This window comes from Buceros rhinoceros, unplaced genomic scaffold (assembly GCF_000710305.1).
Source record: "Buceros rhinoceros silvestris isolate BGI_N320 unplaced genomic scaffold, ASM71030v1 scaffold23524, whole genome shotgun sequence".
In the NCBI taxonomy this organism is placed as follows: domain Eukaryota; kingdom Metazoa; phylum Chordata; class Aves; order Bucerotiformes; family Bucerotidae; genus Buceros; species Buceros rhinoceros.
The window spans coordinates 13,874-31,760 of record NW_010409239.1 but is presented as its reverse complement, the minus strand read 5'-3'; the positions used below and the strand labels follow the sequence as shown (position 1 = coordinate 31,760).

Here is a 17,887-nt window from a genome sequence, read left to right as displayed (position 1 = left end):
GGTGGAGTCCCCATCCCTGGGAGTGTTTAAGGGACGTGTAGGTGTGGTGCTGAGGGGCATGGTTTAGGGACCCTGACAGTGCAGGGTGAAAGGTTGGACTTGATGATCTTCAAGGTCTCTTCCAACCAGACGATCCTGTGATTCTATATCCTACCACTTTCACTGGGGCTACTACTATAGCAAAGGGATAGCAGTTAACTGACAAAGTCAAGAGGTACTGGGAGGCACAGAATAATTCCCTGTGGTTTCGTTGAAAGGGAAACAGCTGTGAGTCAGTCAGGTTGGTAGTATTTCCCCTCACTACTATATTTCAATACTGTATGATTGTATCTGATGCAGATAATTCAGCCTGCTCTTCAAGCAGGGTATGTGGAATGTGCCAATGCAAATTAAGCTTACAGGATATTTGTTCTGTCCTCTATTAGCCTGGAAAGTTTTGAAGTCATTACAGTTTTTGGACTCTTCCTTTGCAGACAATCTTGTTACTTGGACTCTCTTCAAGCTATGCTAAGACCTCTCTCACCGCTCTCTTGCTGTTTCTCACCATCCTCCTTGGAAAACCCACTGCCAGCTAGAGGAGACACTGACTGAGTAGGCTTTGCTGAGCATCTGCTACCACAGTTCCTCGTTACGTTCTGAAATAGTACTTCCTAGTGTTCACTAAAGACACAGCACATAAAGCCTCTGCCCTGTAACTTAGGAGGACATATACACGCCACCCTCCACACACAGTTAAAATAGATGACTAGCCATGCCTACAAGCTAAATGCTGCTGGTAGCTTTTCTGTCACCTAGCTGCTGCAGTAGTGCATCTTCTGGAGATACATAAAGTTCTATATATATATGAAAAACTCAGTGCTCTGAGCAAGCTGCTTTTCCAATGCACAGCTCTGCTTCTCCATCTGAGACGCAAGGAACCTCCATTTTTCAGTCTCTTACACTGATACACTCTCAGACTACTGGCAGCATCTCTCCTTGAAATCTACTGGCTTGTCCTATTCCCAACAGCTTAAAGGTGACTTTCATGCTACTTGGGTAAAATTCCTCCTCAAAATGCTTTGATGCAAATTTTGCCCTCAGGGACAAAGCTAGGGAAGATACTGTCCCTGCTTTGAAGACAGTCGATGTCTTGCTATAACAAGTTGTCCGCTGAAGAAGGATATTCACAGACCCTGCTAGCCTAGGGAGTGAAGTCTAGTTTTTTTCAGGTGTCAGAACAAAGCACAATGATTAACACAAGCACACCAAGTCAGGTTGTCTCTTTCAGATAAACAAGCTTAAATGACAATTCAAAAAGGCTCAGAAACATTTCTCCAAAACCTTGAAAAGGCCAGAAATTAAAAATGGCATTTTTGGCATTTCTCAGGTCTACTCTATTTCACAAACCTCCGAAGTGAGAAATCCACAAAAAGTAAAAGTAGTTCATAGGGCAAATCCGTTAGCTGGATGAGAGCTCCTTACCCCCCCAAAGGAAAATCTATGTCCACAGCACCATTACTTACAGATTCCTGCATGGGGTGACTGAGAGGTTTGTCAAGAGCTGCCATGCTGCTCGGCATGTCTGGGGGATGTGACAGCTGTGGCCCATGCATGAAGTCATTCATAGACGTGCCACCAGGGTTCCCATGTGGGAAGTCAAAATTACCATGACCTTGGTAACTGTTGCCTAAAAGAGAAACAGATGTGATATGAAAGAAATTGTTTCCCAGCATTGATCTATCAGAGTACCTTGTAAAAGCTGTGCAGCATGGCATCCTCCCTGCATCACAGGGCAACTGAAAAGCAAATGTGACAACACTGTTCTCGCCGCTGCTGAAGTGAGCTGGAGGAATAGGGAGGAAAAAATGGCATGCGGTTTTCAAATACTGGCTGCTGTAATAATTCACGTACATGTTGTAACTAATTGAAAACTGCTGACATTTTTGAAAAACTTCTGTCAAGTCACTACATAAACTTAACCACGATGAGACGTGAAAGGGATACTAAAATCTATAGAATATTTGCATGTAGAAGCACCTCAGTGCAACTGAGAATAACTGCCCAAGTCCAAAATTATTTATAGGACACCTGTGCTATTTATGTCTATGCTTCTATGTACTCAGTAAGATTGCAGCATTGCTTCAGTTTCTGATGAAGCTAATTGACAGAACTGTGTCAGGAAGATGCCACAGTACCAGTTCACAGCACAACATCTATTTTACCTCTTCTGTAGTATAAACAGGCAACTTCCATTAAGGAAGCACAGAAGAGGCCTTCCTGTCTAACTGGGGTTTGTGATGTAATTTTCCTTCCTCCCACAAAATCAAATAAATTCACTTGACTGTCTGAAAATACAACATCAATTTTCCCCTCCTGAATTTATTTTTCTAATTTTCAGAGTTACAAACTGGCTGCCTGTAGTTAATGTTTCAGGATGCGGATGTGCACACTCTGAAAAAACTGTGAGTTTATGAAATCCACCTAACTTCAACCTCAAACAATGTTCTCCAAAGCACCAAAAATTTCACACCGATTTGGAATAAATGATGTGAATTTATCCACACACATCTACCATCTAGTAGTCCCCTGCTGTTCTGCAGGACAAGTACTGTATGACCATTGTTGGTATGTTTTGATCCATCCCACCTCAGCTCAGTGAATTCATTTGAATTCTAAATCAAGCGTGAATCTCAATATAGGGATTTTACTCTCCATATTTTTTCTGTCCAGATCCCTCCGTTAACAGTTCCAACTAAGATACCAGATTATTTGCTATGAACAGCAAAAACCGAACTGAAGCCACTCAGCTACTTCATATAAGTAACTGAATTAGATGATACTGAGCTCTGAAATAACAGAATAGCTTTGGAGCTTGCTCAGAGAGCCTGCAGTTTGTCAGCTGAAGTACAGCAGCTTTACATGCTCAAGTCAAGAAGGGATTTTGACAAACTGAAGTAGCTGGCAGTTTTGAAGTAGCTCTTTAGCACAGCTTCACAAGCAGTTTAATCTCAGAAGAACAGAAGTCATTAACCATGTAAGAGTATTTCTCAAAGAAGTCAGGACTTTGATCCATCACATAAATACTTCAGAGCCTTACTAATTCTCATTTTGTTAATCTGCAAACTGTACGAGTCTCACAGAACGTAGCTGGTCCTGCCTAGCTTCTCCGGAAATAGTAGGGAGCTGGAATAAGGTCTTGCATTACTGAGTACTTGTTACATTTGCAAGTTAAACTTCAGTATGCTTACTGTTAAACCTAAATAAACAAACATAAACCACAGTACTTTGCTCTAGACATTAATCACAAGACGTTACCTAATTCTGAACACTCAGTTTCAGTGCATGTATTGATGGAGAATGAAGATGCAAGGCAGCCCAGGGAGTTACAGCCATGCAGCAGCATGCCCTCCTCTGGGGCAAGAGCTGTCACATGCTGAGGGACAGACCTGTAATGACATTTAGGATAACCTGATGCTCTGCACTAATATGCCTATTGCAGAGGAAATATCAGAGTGTGGGTTTTATCTACCCTTGCTGAGTCAGGGCTCTGAGAAGCAAGGACTACCTCTGCTACAAGATAAAGAAGCGAGGGCTGGGAAATCACAGTCTAGACAGCAATCCTTGTGAACACCCTAAAGCCCATTTCACATGGCTGCCTTGTCCTGACCTGATTATGAGCCAGAATGTTGAAGAAGAATAGATGGCTCTGTTCTCATGCTCTGATTGCACTTCATTGCTACTAAAAGAGTAAAAAGTTTGTGATTCGGTGCTCTTGGCTTCCTTATCGTAATCATTCATCTGTTTGAAAACCTAAAAAGTTTAATCATCAGTCATTAGAGAAAATTAACCATATTTTGCATGCAATCTATATTTTTCTTCAAACTCTTGCAAAAAGAACATGTATCACCTTGTAATCAATTTTGGGATTCTGATGGTGTGAACAGTGGTCTTTTCTCAGAGCTGAACTGAGTCATATTATATTACCTGCAAAAGGCAGTCTCTGGTCTCATATTTTTGGAATTGTCACTATAATTGCATTATTCACAAAATACTAGTCATCTGAAAACGTATCTCACTGCCTGTATCTAGTTCCCTGTTTCTCAGTCTGGCAGCACATGGGTAGAGGAACTCAGAAGTAATTTTCTACTGCAAAAGAGTTCGCAAAGCAGTTAAAGCTCTTTTAGGCCATCTGTTTTCTAGGTGGCCTACCAAATGCCACCCACCTGGCCATGAGTTAAGGTCTCTACTTTGTAACTTCTATAGCACTAGAAATCTTCAGTGGAATGAGAGTGGAACACAAGGGAAACAAACAGAAAATGAGAGAAGATGTATATTGTGGCAGGCTATGATATAAACAATATTTGTTGATTCAGGGAGGGCTGCGTGGCAATAAATATGCTGAGCACCTATTTTCTCACTGAAGTATATTTTTGTCTAAACAGATGAATCTTAAATGAAAAGACTCGTGTAGAATTTCAGAATTGCAGCCATATAATTTGCTTTCCTTATGCATCAATCTGAGAAGATTCACAGATATACCTGAATCACAAAGGTTGATTGAACCACAGACTTCTGTGCACGTGGGTGCACTAAGCTGTAAAACTAACCTTGGTTACCATATTCAGTAGAGTTGTTGCCTCCTGGAGGAGGGGGTAGGGATGGGTAAGGTGATGGGCCAGGACCCAAAGCTGCAATCATCTCCATCACATTTGGCATGATCATCTGGCTTGGACTCATGGTCTTAAATCTTTTTGAGGGAATGCCATCTGGGTCATCTTTGATGTGAATATCTGACTTTATAGGGACCGGCCTCCAACTGCAAGTTGGATCAATGGTAACTTCTTCAAACTCTGAGCTGTAAAAGAATGTGAAAGTTTTAGCACATTAAGTGATTACTGGGATTTTTTTAATCACTGCTGCTGAAGCTCCCCTCAAGAATCAGCATGGTAACAAATGTTCTGAAATGCTCTAATGCAACCTCATGATTTTTTACTCTTCAAGTGTCTGCCAAAAGCAAGTTTCTAAAATGGCAACTGTGAGAGCACATTTCTGTGTTTATCCGCACAATGAAATCCAAACATATCTATGTGGTCTGTCACATGTGACTCAGAAGGACTACTTGTAAATATCAGAAAGCATTTAGCTCTCCCATTTTCACTCTTCCCTCTGCTTCACTGGTGAGGCTGCCACCAAGAGATAACCCAAACAACATCTATTAAGTAGATAGAAAATGATTCACTGTCCCACTGTCTCCACCAAAGAGCCAGAAAACAGAATATTCAAGTTCAATCACTAAGACCTACTTTGGTGTGACTCAGTACTCATTAAAGCATCGCCTAGTTGCTTAGTCCTGGATATCAGAAATGGGTAAGTTCACTTACTTTTGTATAGCATTCAGAATACCCCACATATACTGGTCAACCTCCAAGCCCTCCAGCAGAGCAGTTTTACTAGGAAAAAAAAAAAAAGCCTGACGTTAGAATATCGCTACACATGTGTAAAGAGGGATTGAAGAAGGATAGGTTAGTGATGAAGTCAGCACACAGAGATCCACCAACTTTCTGCCTGTAACACATAATTTAAGAATGATTTTGGGCAAACAGTTTTAGTTCTACATTTGCATTACCAGGATAATAGTATTCTACATCAAATAGACAAGATAAGGATACATCTACTTGTGTGTGTCCACAAGCTGTTTTTATCCTTTAAATAATTTTTTTAGTGAAATATATTGTGAATTACAGGGCTTTACAAACATAGCAGATCTCTCCTATTAACATCAACTAGTATTACTTTATATTTTTCAGACTGGATCTTTTGGGTTTTTTTTAATTACGTAATTAATTAAGTAATATGGCTTCAAAGAAACAACATATTACAGCTATTCTACATAAGATCAGCATAGATGCGGACAGAACAAAATAAAAACAGAAATGATTTCGTTATGTAGGTACTTAGATCTGAATACAAGTGCTCAGACTCAGAGGAACAGGACAAGAATTTTGGTCTGGATGTATGAGTACACAAATTAGGAAGCAAGACATCCAATTCTTGTGGTATTTTTAGCCTGACTTTGAAGTTGGTTCAGAGAAAGCACCTGCACTTCAGGATACGTTTCAATTGTGGATAGTCACCAAGACAAGCTCATCTCAAGCCTGTAACGTTCACAGAAACAGATAGAATGGGCGTCTCCACTCCTGTACCTTACAGAAGCTGGCACAGCAGGGTTTCAGCTGGAGACCTGTGAGATAAGGTACAAGCTGCTACAGCTGCTTGAACTAAAAAGCCCTGGCTCCTCAGCCTAGGTCAGAACAAACTTGTATCTCTGTGGATGGAGCACAGTAAGTTACAGACACTGAACTGGCCTGCAGGCATTCTGCAAGTCTTCCTGCCTAGTTAAATGTAAGAATAGGCAGTCTGTAACCACCTGAAAGCTTCCTGTTCCATTTTTTCTGCAGTATACTAGCTCCCTTGTCAAAACATAATGTTGAAAGCATGCCAAGGTATTGCTCTTTTCCTTTAAGCAATCACTCCAAACTTCTGCTCCTCAGAAATCTTTTACCTTTTTTTAAAATCAGCCTTATTTTGTATTAGAATTCTTCTGGCCTTCTGCTCTCACTTATAATTTGCACTTGTTGTTAACTTTGAGCTCAGAGGATCCAGCTCCATTACCTAATTACTGAGAAATGTAGTCTCCAAAATTCCTTCCCCCTTAAACAATGACATATTTGCATATGTCATTGCAAATACCTGAGATGGTTATGTGGCATCCTTATTTGATGTTCTGCTGGACAGTGAACACTTTAGTATTTACATACTTGAAGTTCTCTAATTCGGGCTTTACAACATTAAAATTATACAAAAACTACTCTAGAACAGACTATCCATCCTTTTGCCATTGCATGCTGTTGTCTGGTAGTTGTTTACAGTTTGTAATCTAGGGGAAGACAGACTCCCAAGTTCATTTAGTTAGGTAGATACCCGTGTTATCAATGTAAACATCTGAGCTTCTTTTGAACTCCGCACAACCCACTAATAGCCTGTAATGAGAGCGCTGAGATTATGTGTTTTGTGAGAAATTATCTGTTGTTATCTGTTTTAAAATTTGTAATAATCCAGGGTTTTCCCCTGGTTTATGAAATATTGCAAGAATTCTCATTGGACTTTATGCATTAGGTAAATAAAAGGCATACACCTTGTTTTCTAGCACTTCCTTTTTCTCCCCTCCATGACCTTATGTATGATCTGAACTTGGTCAAATCACGTACAACTGCATTTCATGTAGTATGGTTGCACTTACTTGCATACTGGACACCTCCAAGTTCCTCTTTCACAGTTGAGCTGCAAGTAAGATTCCAGATCAAAGCACTAGGTATCAGAAAGAAACAAAGAGGGGGAAAAGAAAAAAGATTAAATCAAGGGAAAATACTGTATTAATTGAATCATTTGGACAAAAGTAAAACTGTCAAGAAAAAAACCCTAGTAGCAAATAGCTTACTTTTTAACACAGACACACACACACATAAACGTGTAGTTAATTATTCAGGTTGATAGACACAGAAATCCCAATTCATTAGGTGCTCTCATTTGATAACCAAGCTAAAAGTACTGTAACAACACAAGGCTGAGGGTATACTGCCAGGCCAGTGGCATCTACTCACTTGTACATGCTTGCAATCGTGACCCCTTGCTGGGAGCTGAATCCGCCGGAATGTGATCGGACACTTTAGAGACACTTTAATAGCAGTTTGCTCTACTCCATCTTCCCCATTTAGTGTTGTGTTGCCAGAGGAAGCTGCTACGCTACTGAAGTTCCTCTTTACTGTTTAGGAAGAAGGTATGTGCATATGTGAGAAAACACAAGTGCACTGTAAATTTTAATGCAGAAATCTAAAAGACCCACACTTCAACCTTTAAGGGCTGATTTAATGGACAATTTATTCACATAGCTGTACTCTGTGTAATTTAGAACATTCTCCTGAACAAACCACCACACACATTTATCAGCTATACTATACCCTTGACCAGATAAAGCCCCATACAGGTACTTAAAGCAGCCTTAAATAAATAAAGAATAATCTTTCTACATGGGGCTTTTAGGTAAATCAAAAACAAATATGGGGAAAAAGCCAGAGAGATTCTCCTGGAATGGGAGAGTCCTTGTTGGGAACTAAACTTGTGTCCTTAGTACTTTGTTACTGCCTCCTAAATAGCCCTCAATATTTAAGGATACCAAGGATTTAATCTACGCACTTCATGTTCTGGAAATTCCTGACAAGTACAGCTCAAGGTTTTCACTATGCAAGTTAAGTCTTGTGTAGAAACAGCTTATCACAACTGACCATAGGCATTCTGGAAAGTTACCACCCATACAAAACAAAAACTCACTCTTAGTGATACAATGTTCTGCTGGGAGGAGGCGTTTCTTTAGTAGACCTTGAAGTACAGAGCGAACTGATGGCCGGTGTACTAACTGCAACACGAACAAGTGCGACTGAAAGAAAATGCATTTTGTTACCGAGAGACCCAAACACACACGGTAAATACACTGCTGAACTGAGCTGCATTCCTCCTTGGATACGTGACTTCCGTAAGAGCCTGATGCTTAAGTACGAAACCTGTTTCTGCTCTGCTGTGCACATGCGCTCCCTTAGGGATACTCTGCATGCTGCACAGTATGTTGATCTGTGCTCCAGGAGGACTTTGAAAAAAGCTAAGATTTTCTGCCTTTTCTCCCTCCTTAATATTCAGAGTACACAGGGTTGACATATTAATCTCTGACATCAGGGTTTATTTTTAAATCCCTGGATTCTTAGACAGAGGCTAGCCTACCTGCCTGCCCTCAGACTACGTTGGAAGCTGCAAAAACAATTTGCTACTGATGTGTCTGGAACTAACTGCATATTCTTGCCCAACATAAAGCTTATTACGGATTCACAGGATGCTGCCCCTGCTCTTAGCGACCAGATAAATGACATAATGCAGAGAAACATCACCATGAAGTAAAGTAAAATGGGTAGACGGCTTCTTGTCAAAGTGCCTTGCACTGCGACCTTGGGAGAGGTAGTAGCTTTCTTGTTTGTCAGTGACAACAGAACAGCCAACAGCTCAGACTGATGTGTGCAACAGTCTGCATTAAAAATACAGTACTAATCCCTGAGAGTAACTAAACCATGGAAAAGGAGAAAGGGGAAAGTTTCATGGTCTAGACTGTATCATGGAAGATGAGCTTTTCATCTGAAAAAACTATTTGAAAAACATCACCACCACCAAGAAGTAGCATGTTGATGTTCTCATGTCAAACCAAACACAGTTTAAAACCCTAAGTAAATGAAATTAGTACAGAAGAACATTTGGCATCACAATCTACTTTTACATTAATGCAATTTAGCTGCCTTCTTACACATGCACACGTTAAATAAGAAGCTCAAACTCCCTTTCCTCTCTAGGCCACAAGCCTTCTCAGAGGCACAGGAAAGACACCGCTACATTCTGCAATAATTCAGCAGCAAAAATTTCCGTTATCACTCTGTGTCAACATCATCAAACAAGTACCTTAACAGAAATATGCATAGAAAAAATGAGAGTAGGGCTCCTTCGGCTAAGGCAATATTTGCAAACTGTACTAAACAGCACACTCAGCATCAGCAGCTGCAGTCGTGAGCTCAGTGTACTTACACAACAACATGCCGTGACTGTAATTTGAATTGTGTTTCTTCCTGGCTGGCAGACATGCTTTAGGTGCAGAGGTTTATGAGATGTCTTGTTGTCGCCACGTTCGATGGTAAGTGGGGTTGCATTAACGCTGACCTGGACTGAAGCTGGCCAGTTTGTGTTCATTTGTCTGTCTTCGTGGTGATAGCACTTGAACTGTAATTCCAAGTCAGACCTGTAAAAGAACCAATACATCTTCCTTTAACTTTTCTTTCACATTGCAGAGAGATTGTTTTGATGTTAGGAATGCTTTTTCTTTACCAATTGGATTATTTTTCTAGAATTATTGTCAGTAAAGCATATAACATACTGTCTTCATAAAAGCCCTTAACAGAAGCAAGTCATGATAAATTAACGATGCAAGCATGCCACAAAGCTGTTGTTAATGTTTTACACTTATAAAGGATTTTCCAAGGGAAAATCTCAAACCACTTTGCAAAACTAGACCATGGAATGATCCTGCAGAAAGAAAAACATTAGCATCAGGTAGGTCCTTCCTGTGTGTTAAAGAGTTATGACAGTAGTATGCTGCAGTGGTTTGCGCTGGAAGACTGTGGATACTGTTTCAGAGCACTTAAGAGAGCATTGGAATGAACACTTGGTCATACGAAATGCAAGTATTGCTAGAACTGTATCACAGAAACACCCCCTGTGTTTCTGTGGTTCCAAAATAACATGGCTCTGGACTAAATCTACCCAATTTAGACCTTCTTTCTGAGTGTGAATTTGTCCCACCTCTCCAATAATAAGTTCCACACACTATTTAGCTCCTCAAATATTAGTTTAATAACACGCCAAAAAAAGGGGGAGGCTGAGAATTAAGAGGTTAGAGCCTATGATTTCAGTTTCATACATGGATGTTGACCTTGTGTTAGGAATGAGTAATTTCAAGAAGAAATTTAAGAGAACGTGAAGAACTAAACTGAAATGTCAGGATTCTGCTGTTCATGACAGCAAGAAACAGCTGAATGTTTATTTTTTTATGTCTGAATCTAGGTGTTCACTTCTTCACCTTGCTTGAAGGAAGATTTCTTTGCAAGATCCATGAGGAACAGCTCATTCAGGAGATCATTATCTTAATTGCCATTTTTGTATGCAAAAGCAAAGATTTCAATTCTTAACATCGCCATTTCTGGATTTTAAAATGTCAAGATTTAGCACAGATAAAAACACATAGGGTTTTTTTGTTTGTTTGTTTTTTTAAAAAGAAAGGTATAGAATACAAATTACCTGACCTTTCAATATAATCCATCGATATTACAGAATCACAAAGTAGTTTGGATTGGAAGGGACCCTTAAAGATCATCTAGTCCAACCTTCAAGTCTTTCCAGGCTTTTTTTGAATATTTTATTGATGATTTTTCGCAAGCTGTCTCTGCAAGATCCACTGAGGATTCTCGCCTCATAAGAATACATTGCGTTCACCCAAACCCAGAGGAAAGCAAGGTTTGGTATCTCTGATATAAAACCATAGCAGATTTAAGTGCGTTCCTGAGGATGCTGAGCAGGCCTGCTGAATGACACTGAGTGGTGACAGAGCTCAGGAAACCCTCACGTTCTTAGCATGCAGTGTCTCACTGCGGAATGCTATTAAAGTAACCTAGCAGTGCTAAGACTGAACCAGCTTCAAGGCGATGTTTTTCCCTGCCTTCAACCCTTCTGTTTCTCACAACCATGAAAAGTTCCCAGCAGGGAGAAAAGTAGCTGCATTGCTATTCATTATGTGTGTACATGTGAGAGGTTTTGCTGAATATTTTAATGGCAGACAAATATGCAGAATTGGCTCAATTCCATCATTCTCTATAAAAACAAAATCCATCCACACATGTGACTAATTCATTTTTCTGGAGTTTATCCAGCCCCAAGTTAAATGTGAAATGACTTCATCACAGGACCATCCGTTCTGCCCACTATTAACAAGCTTTTCACAACAGCAGACCTGAGCACAGTTTACATACAAGTCTTCATTAAAGTCAGTTTAAACAAAGGCTATGTGTTTGGTGTGCTAAGGAAGAAAGAAAGAACAGATATTAAGAAACAGCTTCATGCCTCAGTGCAGCACTATAAATCTACTGAATGAGCCAGCACAATCCCCAGTGGTGATTACTTATTAATACGAACCGGCAAGTAACTGACAAAACTCCCTCTGCTGCGAGTACTCCACGATAATGAAATGCAAGTAAGCAATAACTGACCTCAGAGTTAGGTGTTAATTATTGGATGTGGTCTGCCTGCAGTCTCTCCTCCTTCCAAACCCCAGACTACCTCAGGGTAGCGGGGCACCGAGTCAGCAAGGACTCCTGCATTCCACTTCAAGCCTCACCTTTAGAGCCAGAGACCATCCCCGGGGCAGGGAACTGAGTGCAATTCTCTGCGCACCTCACACCTTCCTCACCATGAAAACTGAAGTCTCTAGTGGATTCTAGTGAATGGGAGGAAGATCTTCACAGGGAAAAAAGCTGAAGCTACAAGTAATCACTCCCATTAACATCAGGAGGCATGTAGTCCAAGCTTGGGAAGAAACTTGACAGTGAGGCAGGCATAACAGAAAATGTGCTTAAGATGGTGCATTTTTCCATCTCAGCTGCTACACTTGTGAAACAACCTCCACGCAAGATCCTGAGCAACTAACCAATGTCCACAGTGCACAGAGACAGGCTCAAACAATGTTATCAGCAGCCAGGACAAACACTGAGATGCTTTATGAGAAAAACAGAATGAGGAGACAAATTTATTCAGTGGTATTTCAAAATATACAAATAAAAAAAACCCAAGGCTCTGATTGTCATTTGATCTAAAGCCCTTCCACGAGCATGGTGGAATCGGGACATAACCTGAAATCACTTACACAGATCTACACAGATCTACATTAAATGCAGGAAAGTACCACCTAGGAAAACTATCCCTCTGAGCTGGAAAGTAGTACTGGTGAGTGTTCCAAGTCCTTACTTACGGAGTCAGAAGAAAGGGTCGATTTAGGAAGTTAGTTTCTAAAGTTTGGAGGATTTAAGCACTTGTCTTTCTGTATGATTTTACCAAGTCTCTAAATCGGGACCTTTGTTAGTGTGTTATTTTTCATTATCAGATATTCTGCACCATTTAATTAAGCATAAACTGCAGTTACTCCTGCAAATAACAGTTCACAGGCCACAAAGCACCTAGAACTTCAGAGTCTCCCAAACGGAAGTGTGTGTTGGTGTCAGTCAGCCATGTCCCACACCCATTCCACCCAGGGCAGAAAGGATGGAACAGCTGCAGAGATTTTGCAAACACTGCATGCTGTATATTATCATCAAGGAGATGCAACAGATTAGGAAGCATTTTAGAATGTGTTGTGGCAAAGCGACAGGCGAGAGTATCTGTGACTTGAAAGGGCATTTTTCCTATCTAGGCCGCACTATCACTTCCTCACAGCAAGGCTGAGCTTACCTCCACATCAGGGTCTGATGAACAGTTGGCCGTAAGTGAAAGACGTGGTTACTGACTGCCAGGTTGTGTTCCAGCCGGAAAGGCTCTAGTACAACACCATCTCTCACGGGAAATGTCAGACGCAGCTCATCATTGTGGTTGGCTGGGATCGAAGAGGGAGAGAAAGTGTGAACTTTCCCTTTAGCATCTGCAGTGCAACAATAATGTGTGTATTTATACAGAAGAGTAACAAATGGCACAGTGATCTGCTACTGGGTCTAACTTAGCAGATTCATACACACAAAAAAGAAAATCACAAGTAACTACATCGTCTAACTGATACAAGTGACAGGGCTTAAGCTGGTAGCAATGGCATAGCAACGTTTTCTATTCTCCCACACTTAACTTTAGGGCCTTAGCACTCCAGCCACAAACAGAAACCAAGCATGGCAAGGATTCTTCTTTTTCATTACTGCATAGGTTCTGTGTCCAGGCTTACTCTGTTAGCAGAAGACTGACAACAGATCTCCTAATTATGGCAAACTGTGATCGTGATTATTTTCCCCAATTTGAACTGGGATCAACATTACCCATTAGTTCCAACAATTTCATTAGCTGAAACTCTCCAACGACCAAAACCACTGGTATTCGATTACTAACTGATCTTGTAAAATGAGGTTTTGTGGTAACTTACAGCCAATCTTATGAAGTCCAAATGCCTTTAAATGCTGTGTTCTTGCCCAAATAATACCGCAGGCTACCTTCCACTTCATTTTTCAGCTATCCTGAACTCCAAACACCAGTTGCAAATTGCTAATGCAGCAGCAGTTATTTTACAGAAAAGATATAAGGTCCTCCTGGTTTCCTAGTAAATGATACCTTCTATTGTTCATCAGTCACTTCAAAACCTCAAGTATCTTGTGCTAACAGAGCCAGAGAGATCCTGTTATTTATTCCTGCCCTGCTTCCAGCCAAATGTAACTGTGATGTTGAGAGACTTTGAAAGGAACATATATCAATTTTTGGCATACTACTGAATACTCTTAACAAGTCTGTATGGATCACAATAGCGACACCACTATAAATATTCACATTTTATGCTGTTTTGCAGTGACGTTCAACGAATGGCTTTGCCCTTGAACAAAACAGACCACAATGAAAGGTCATACAATGAACAAGCCTACCAAGTACACACAACACAACCAAAAACCAAGTGTTTTATCTTCATGAAATGTATCAAAGGAATACTTCAGCTGTAAAATCCTTACAAGTTTAACCTGAAAGAACTTTTCTGGTATTCTGTTTTAGGAGGTGATTACAGTCTTTCTTTTTGCTGTCCATTTGCTCTAGTGAGCCTGCACCACGTATGCCACCTATCACAACTTAGCAAACTAAGCATCTCCCAGGGCAGCAACAGGAGTTAGTTCCCAGTCTCTGAAATATGCACGTGGCAGAGAACAGAGGAACAATAAATTATTGTGCAGGCATTCTCTTTGCTACTCACTTGGAGGTGGCGGTAAAGCATTGATATTTGGTTTAATGTCAGGTGGGAATGGTGGTTTGACATCCTGGTTAGGTGACAGGTATGGAGGAATATTGCTCCCTGGAGTCATAGGTGGCGTGGGGTTTCCTGGAACAGGTGAATGAGGGTAATTTGCCACAGGTACAGGCCTTGATGGCTAGAAAATAAATAACATCACATTGTTATTGCAGTCTGAAAATAAGAATAATAAGCCTTGTGAACTGCACTGCTATCAAAACCCAAAGACTACAAAACGAGGTGGGGAGGCCCCTCTGTCTCCAGAAACCACAGGACATCCCATGAGGCCTTTGGGAAAGAGGCAGACTACAGGAGCAAAGCAGGAACTGAAAACAGTAGATTAGCCAGCTTAATCCAAGCAATGACTGTATACAAGCAAGGCTGCCAAGATGCTTATGAATTCCTTTGAACGATCTCTTTCCAAAACCAACCAGCCACTTGCTTCAGTTTTTTCCATGCCACCCCAACCCACCCAGTACTTTGTATCTCTTCGGCTTCCTTCTAAAATAGCACCAGTGCACAAAAGCCTATGTGAAAAATAAAATCCAAAGACAAGCAATTAGAATATCCGTGTCCCTTTTACTTCCATCTATCCGTTCTTCCACCTGTACCTAACCCATCCACTCAAAATGAAATCTCTAGGGGACAGGGGATGTCTTTTACTTTCCGTACCTACAATTTGATTCTGTTCTTAGTTTACTGCTGAATAAGACAAACTAAGAGAAAAAGTATACTTAATTATACATAGTAGCTATAGTACTAAAACACCACTGGTTTTGTTTCTTGTATTTAAGGCGAGATTGCCTTAACAGAAGTTAACAGAATTAACCAGTATCATGCGAAGGATGTTGACATTAAACAAAACCGCAATTGGATGGCACTGTTGTAACAGCTCGTGTCCCATAAGCACATACACACGAGAGTGTCAGGTCAGAAAATAAGGTCTCTTATTTTCTAACTGTTTCCAGAACAGTTGATACTTGAATTCAGAATAGGGGATGCATTGGAAAGAACACAGATTCCCTGTTAGAACTATCCTGTAGACAAAAGACTTAAATCCCACCTAAAATAAACACATGTAAAATGTATTAAAAAAATCTATCAGTTAAAAACTTCAGAGATCTTCTGCTGTTTGTTCTAGCACTAAGTGACTCCTAAGTGACTAAGTGACTGGTATTACAGTAATTGAGGATCTGTCTCCTCCTCGTGTTCTTCCTGGCAAAAGCTGCCATGATGCAACACACATTCCTTTGGGTACCACAGTGGACAGCTCGGTTGCACAAAGAACAGATGCTCTATAGTAAAGGGTTTAATTTTCTCTTTTTTTTTTTCAGTGGTGTTGTCTGTGTGAACAACTTCAACACCAATGTGCAACTTAAATTCCTTCAGACTACATTCAAAATCAGAATGCAGTTCAGAGAACTTCAACAGTTAATGCTTTAAAAGCAGGGCAGACAACTGATGGTCCTCCCCATTTTTATACTCCCTGAAGTACTTGTGTTCAAAAGATCCCTTTGTGTGCACTTCAAAGATGTCAAACCTCAGCAGGCCCTCAGTACAAACAGTTTGGAGAATACGAAGTGTTCAAGATGTATCCATAAAACAGGTTTTAGACAACATTTTAACAATTCTAAATCTTGTCCAAAACAAGCAGCACAGAGGAAAAAGGAGAAAAGGGAAGGGAGAGGTCTGAGAAGTCATGCAAACTTCAGTTCAAAAGTGAATTCTATCGCTGGAACAGCTTTTAAGTTTGGGCTGGCTTAATCCAACAGTGACCACTGTAGGTCTGGAATTGGAGTGCTGCAATACGGAACTTTTTTAATTATAAATTTCCAAAGTTGTATTCTTACAGGATGCCATGAATGGGTGAAAATATTACAAATGATTCCCATTAGGTACTTCTTTTTACATGTCATTTTTGAAAGTGAGACTAACATTTTCCTGTAAAAGCCTCTAATAAGCTGCAGTGACATTCCATTATCTTTATGAACTGCTCTGAAGTTACAGTGCAACTTAGCTGATTGGCTTGAATCTGTGATATCCAAAACATTAGTAAAATCTCTTTCCTAAAAAGCAGTATCTATGAAGTCATTAAAGTGACTTCATTCATAAATGCCTACCAGAACACAACAAGATAACCCCAAAATTCTCACCTTGTAATACTGCCCCATGTTAACTGTTGGAGGAGGGTACTGCCCTGTGTTTTGCTGGCTTGGCATCCTCTGTCCAGGATAGTTGGGAGATGTAAGGGGTCTTGGAGGATTGGGAGTGGGGTACTGACCAGGCTGATTTGGAAACTGGCTATTTGGTCCATATTGCTGGTTTCCATAATTCGGCTATTTCATGAAAGAGATGAAAGAAGACAAAGATCTATTTCATGCAAGCAGATGTCTTGAATTGACTATTAGCATACATTCAACACTGGACTCAGAACAAACGAAAAACCCCTCCAGGTGAATACTCCTCAGCTTAGTGCCGCTCATGCCCAAACCAGATGCCTGATGACTGGAGGTGAATACTCACTCAAAAGCATAAAAGTCCTGCAAACCAAAGCGGGTAAGGATGTCCATATACCTTGACACACACACATTATTCTCAGTTTTGAAGCGCTGTCAGAGGTCATTGTATTTGAAAAAAATCAGAATTACAACCAGATGCAATGTTCACAAAATCTCGTGTTTTTCCCAGTGCTCCCAGTCCCAAGTCTGGGGCTTCTTTTCCAGATGGAGAATGGAAGCACAAAAAGAAAAGGTAATGTAATAAAAATAATCCCGGAATGGGCAGAGTAGAAGCTGTGTTCTCTGTGTATGTCTTCTCCACACAACTGTTACGCTGGCCTTGCAGCAGAGTGTTTAGCAATACCTTAACAACTAAAGAGAAGCCATTACTAGTCATAAACACACTAATCATAAACACATAAATGTTATTACTATTACACAACGTAAACTTTGGGGTTTTTTTGAGCAATAAAACCATCCAGGAAAATGCAGATTACATATGTATTGGGCTCAAACGAAGTATTTTACCTTCCATATGTCTTTTAAGTTGTCATGTTAAATAAATTCACTCCCATGAAGCAAGTCTGCTTAAGGTCTATGAATTCACCATCTAGCATGAGAACCTTAAAGGGACACTTTGAGGGCTCAGCTGTTTTTGCGCCTTTCTTAGAGACTGCCATCTTGACTATCACATGAAGTATTCAGGTTGGCCCTTGCTAAGTTAAAAAGGAAGAACTGTTGCCTCTCT

General features: G+C 40.4%; 1 protein-coding gene across 1 annotated transcript in view; it reads right to left on the bottom strand.

The window, feature by feature from the left end:
- Nucleotides 1-1,502: 1,502 nt before the first annotated feature.
- Nucleotides 1,503-17,887, bottom strand: part of ZMIZ1 (zinc finger, MIZ-type containing 1) — a gene marked incomplete at both ends in the record, with an annotated part of 22,143 nt that continues 5,758 nt past the window's right edge. Inside the window, 10 exons of the mRNA XM_010135183.1 lie at nt 1,503-1,666; nt 4,587-4,834; nt 5,361-5,429; nt 7,280-7,347; nt 7,641-7,801; nt 8,368-8,473; nt 9,658-9,868; nt 13,123-13,309; nt 14,606-14,780; nt 16,795-16,977. Coding sequence (XP_010133485.1) covers nt 1,503-1,666; nt 4,587-4,834; nt 5,361-5,429; nt 7,280-7,347; nt 7,641-7,801; nt 8,368-8,473; nt 9,658-9,868; nt 13,123-13,309; nt 14,606-14,780; nt 16,795-16,977 — 1,572 coding nt within the window. The remainder of the gene's footprint in view (nt 1,667-4,586; nt 4,835-5,360; nt 5,430-7,279; nt 7,348-7,640; nt 7,802-8,367; nt 8,474-9,657; nt 9,869-13,122; nt 13,310-14,605; nt 14,781-16,794; nt 16,978-17,887) is intronic.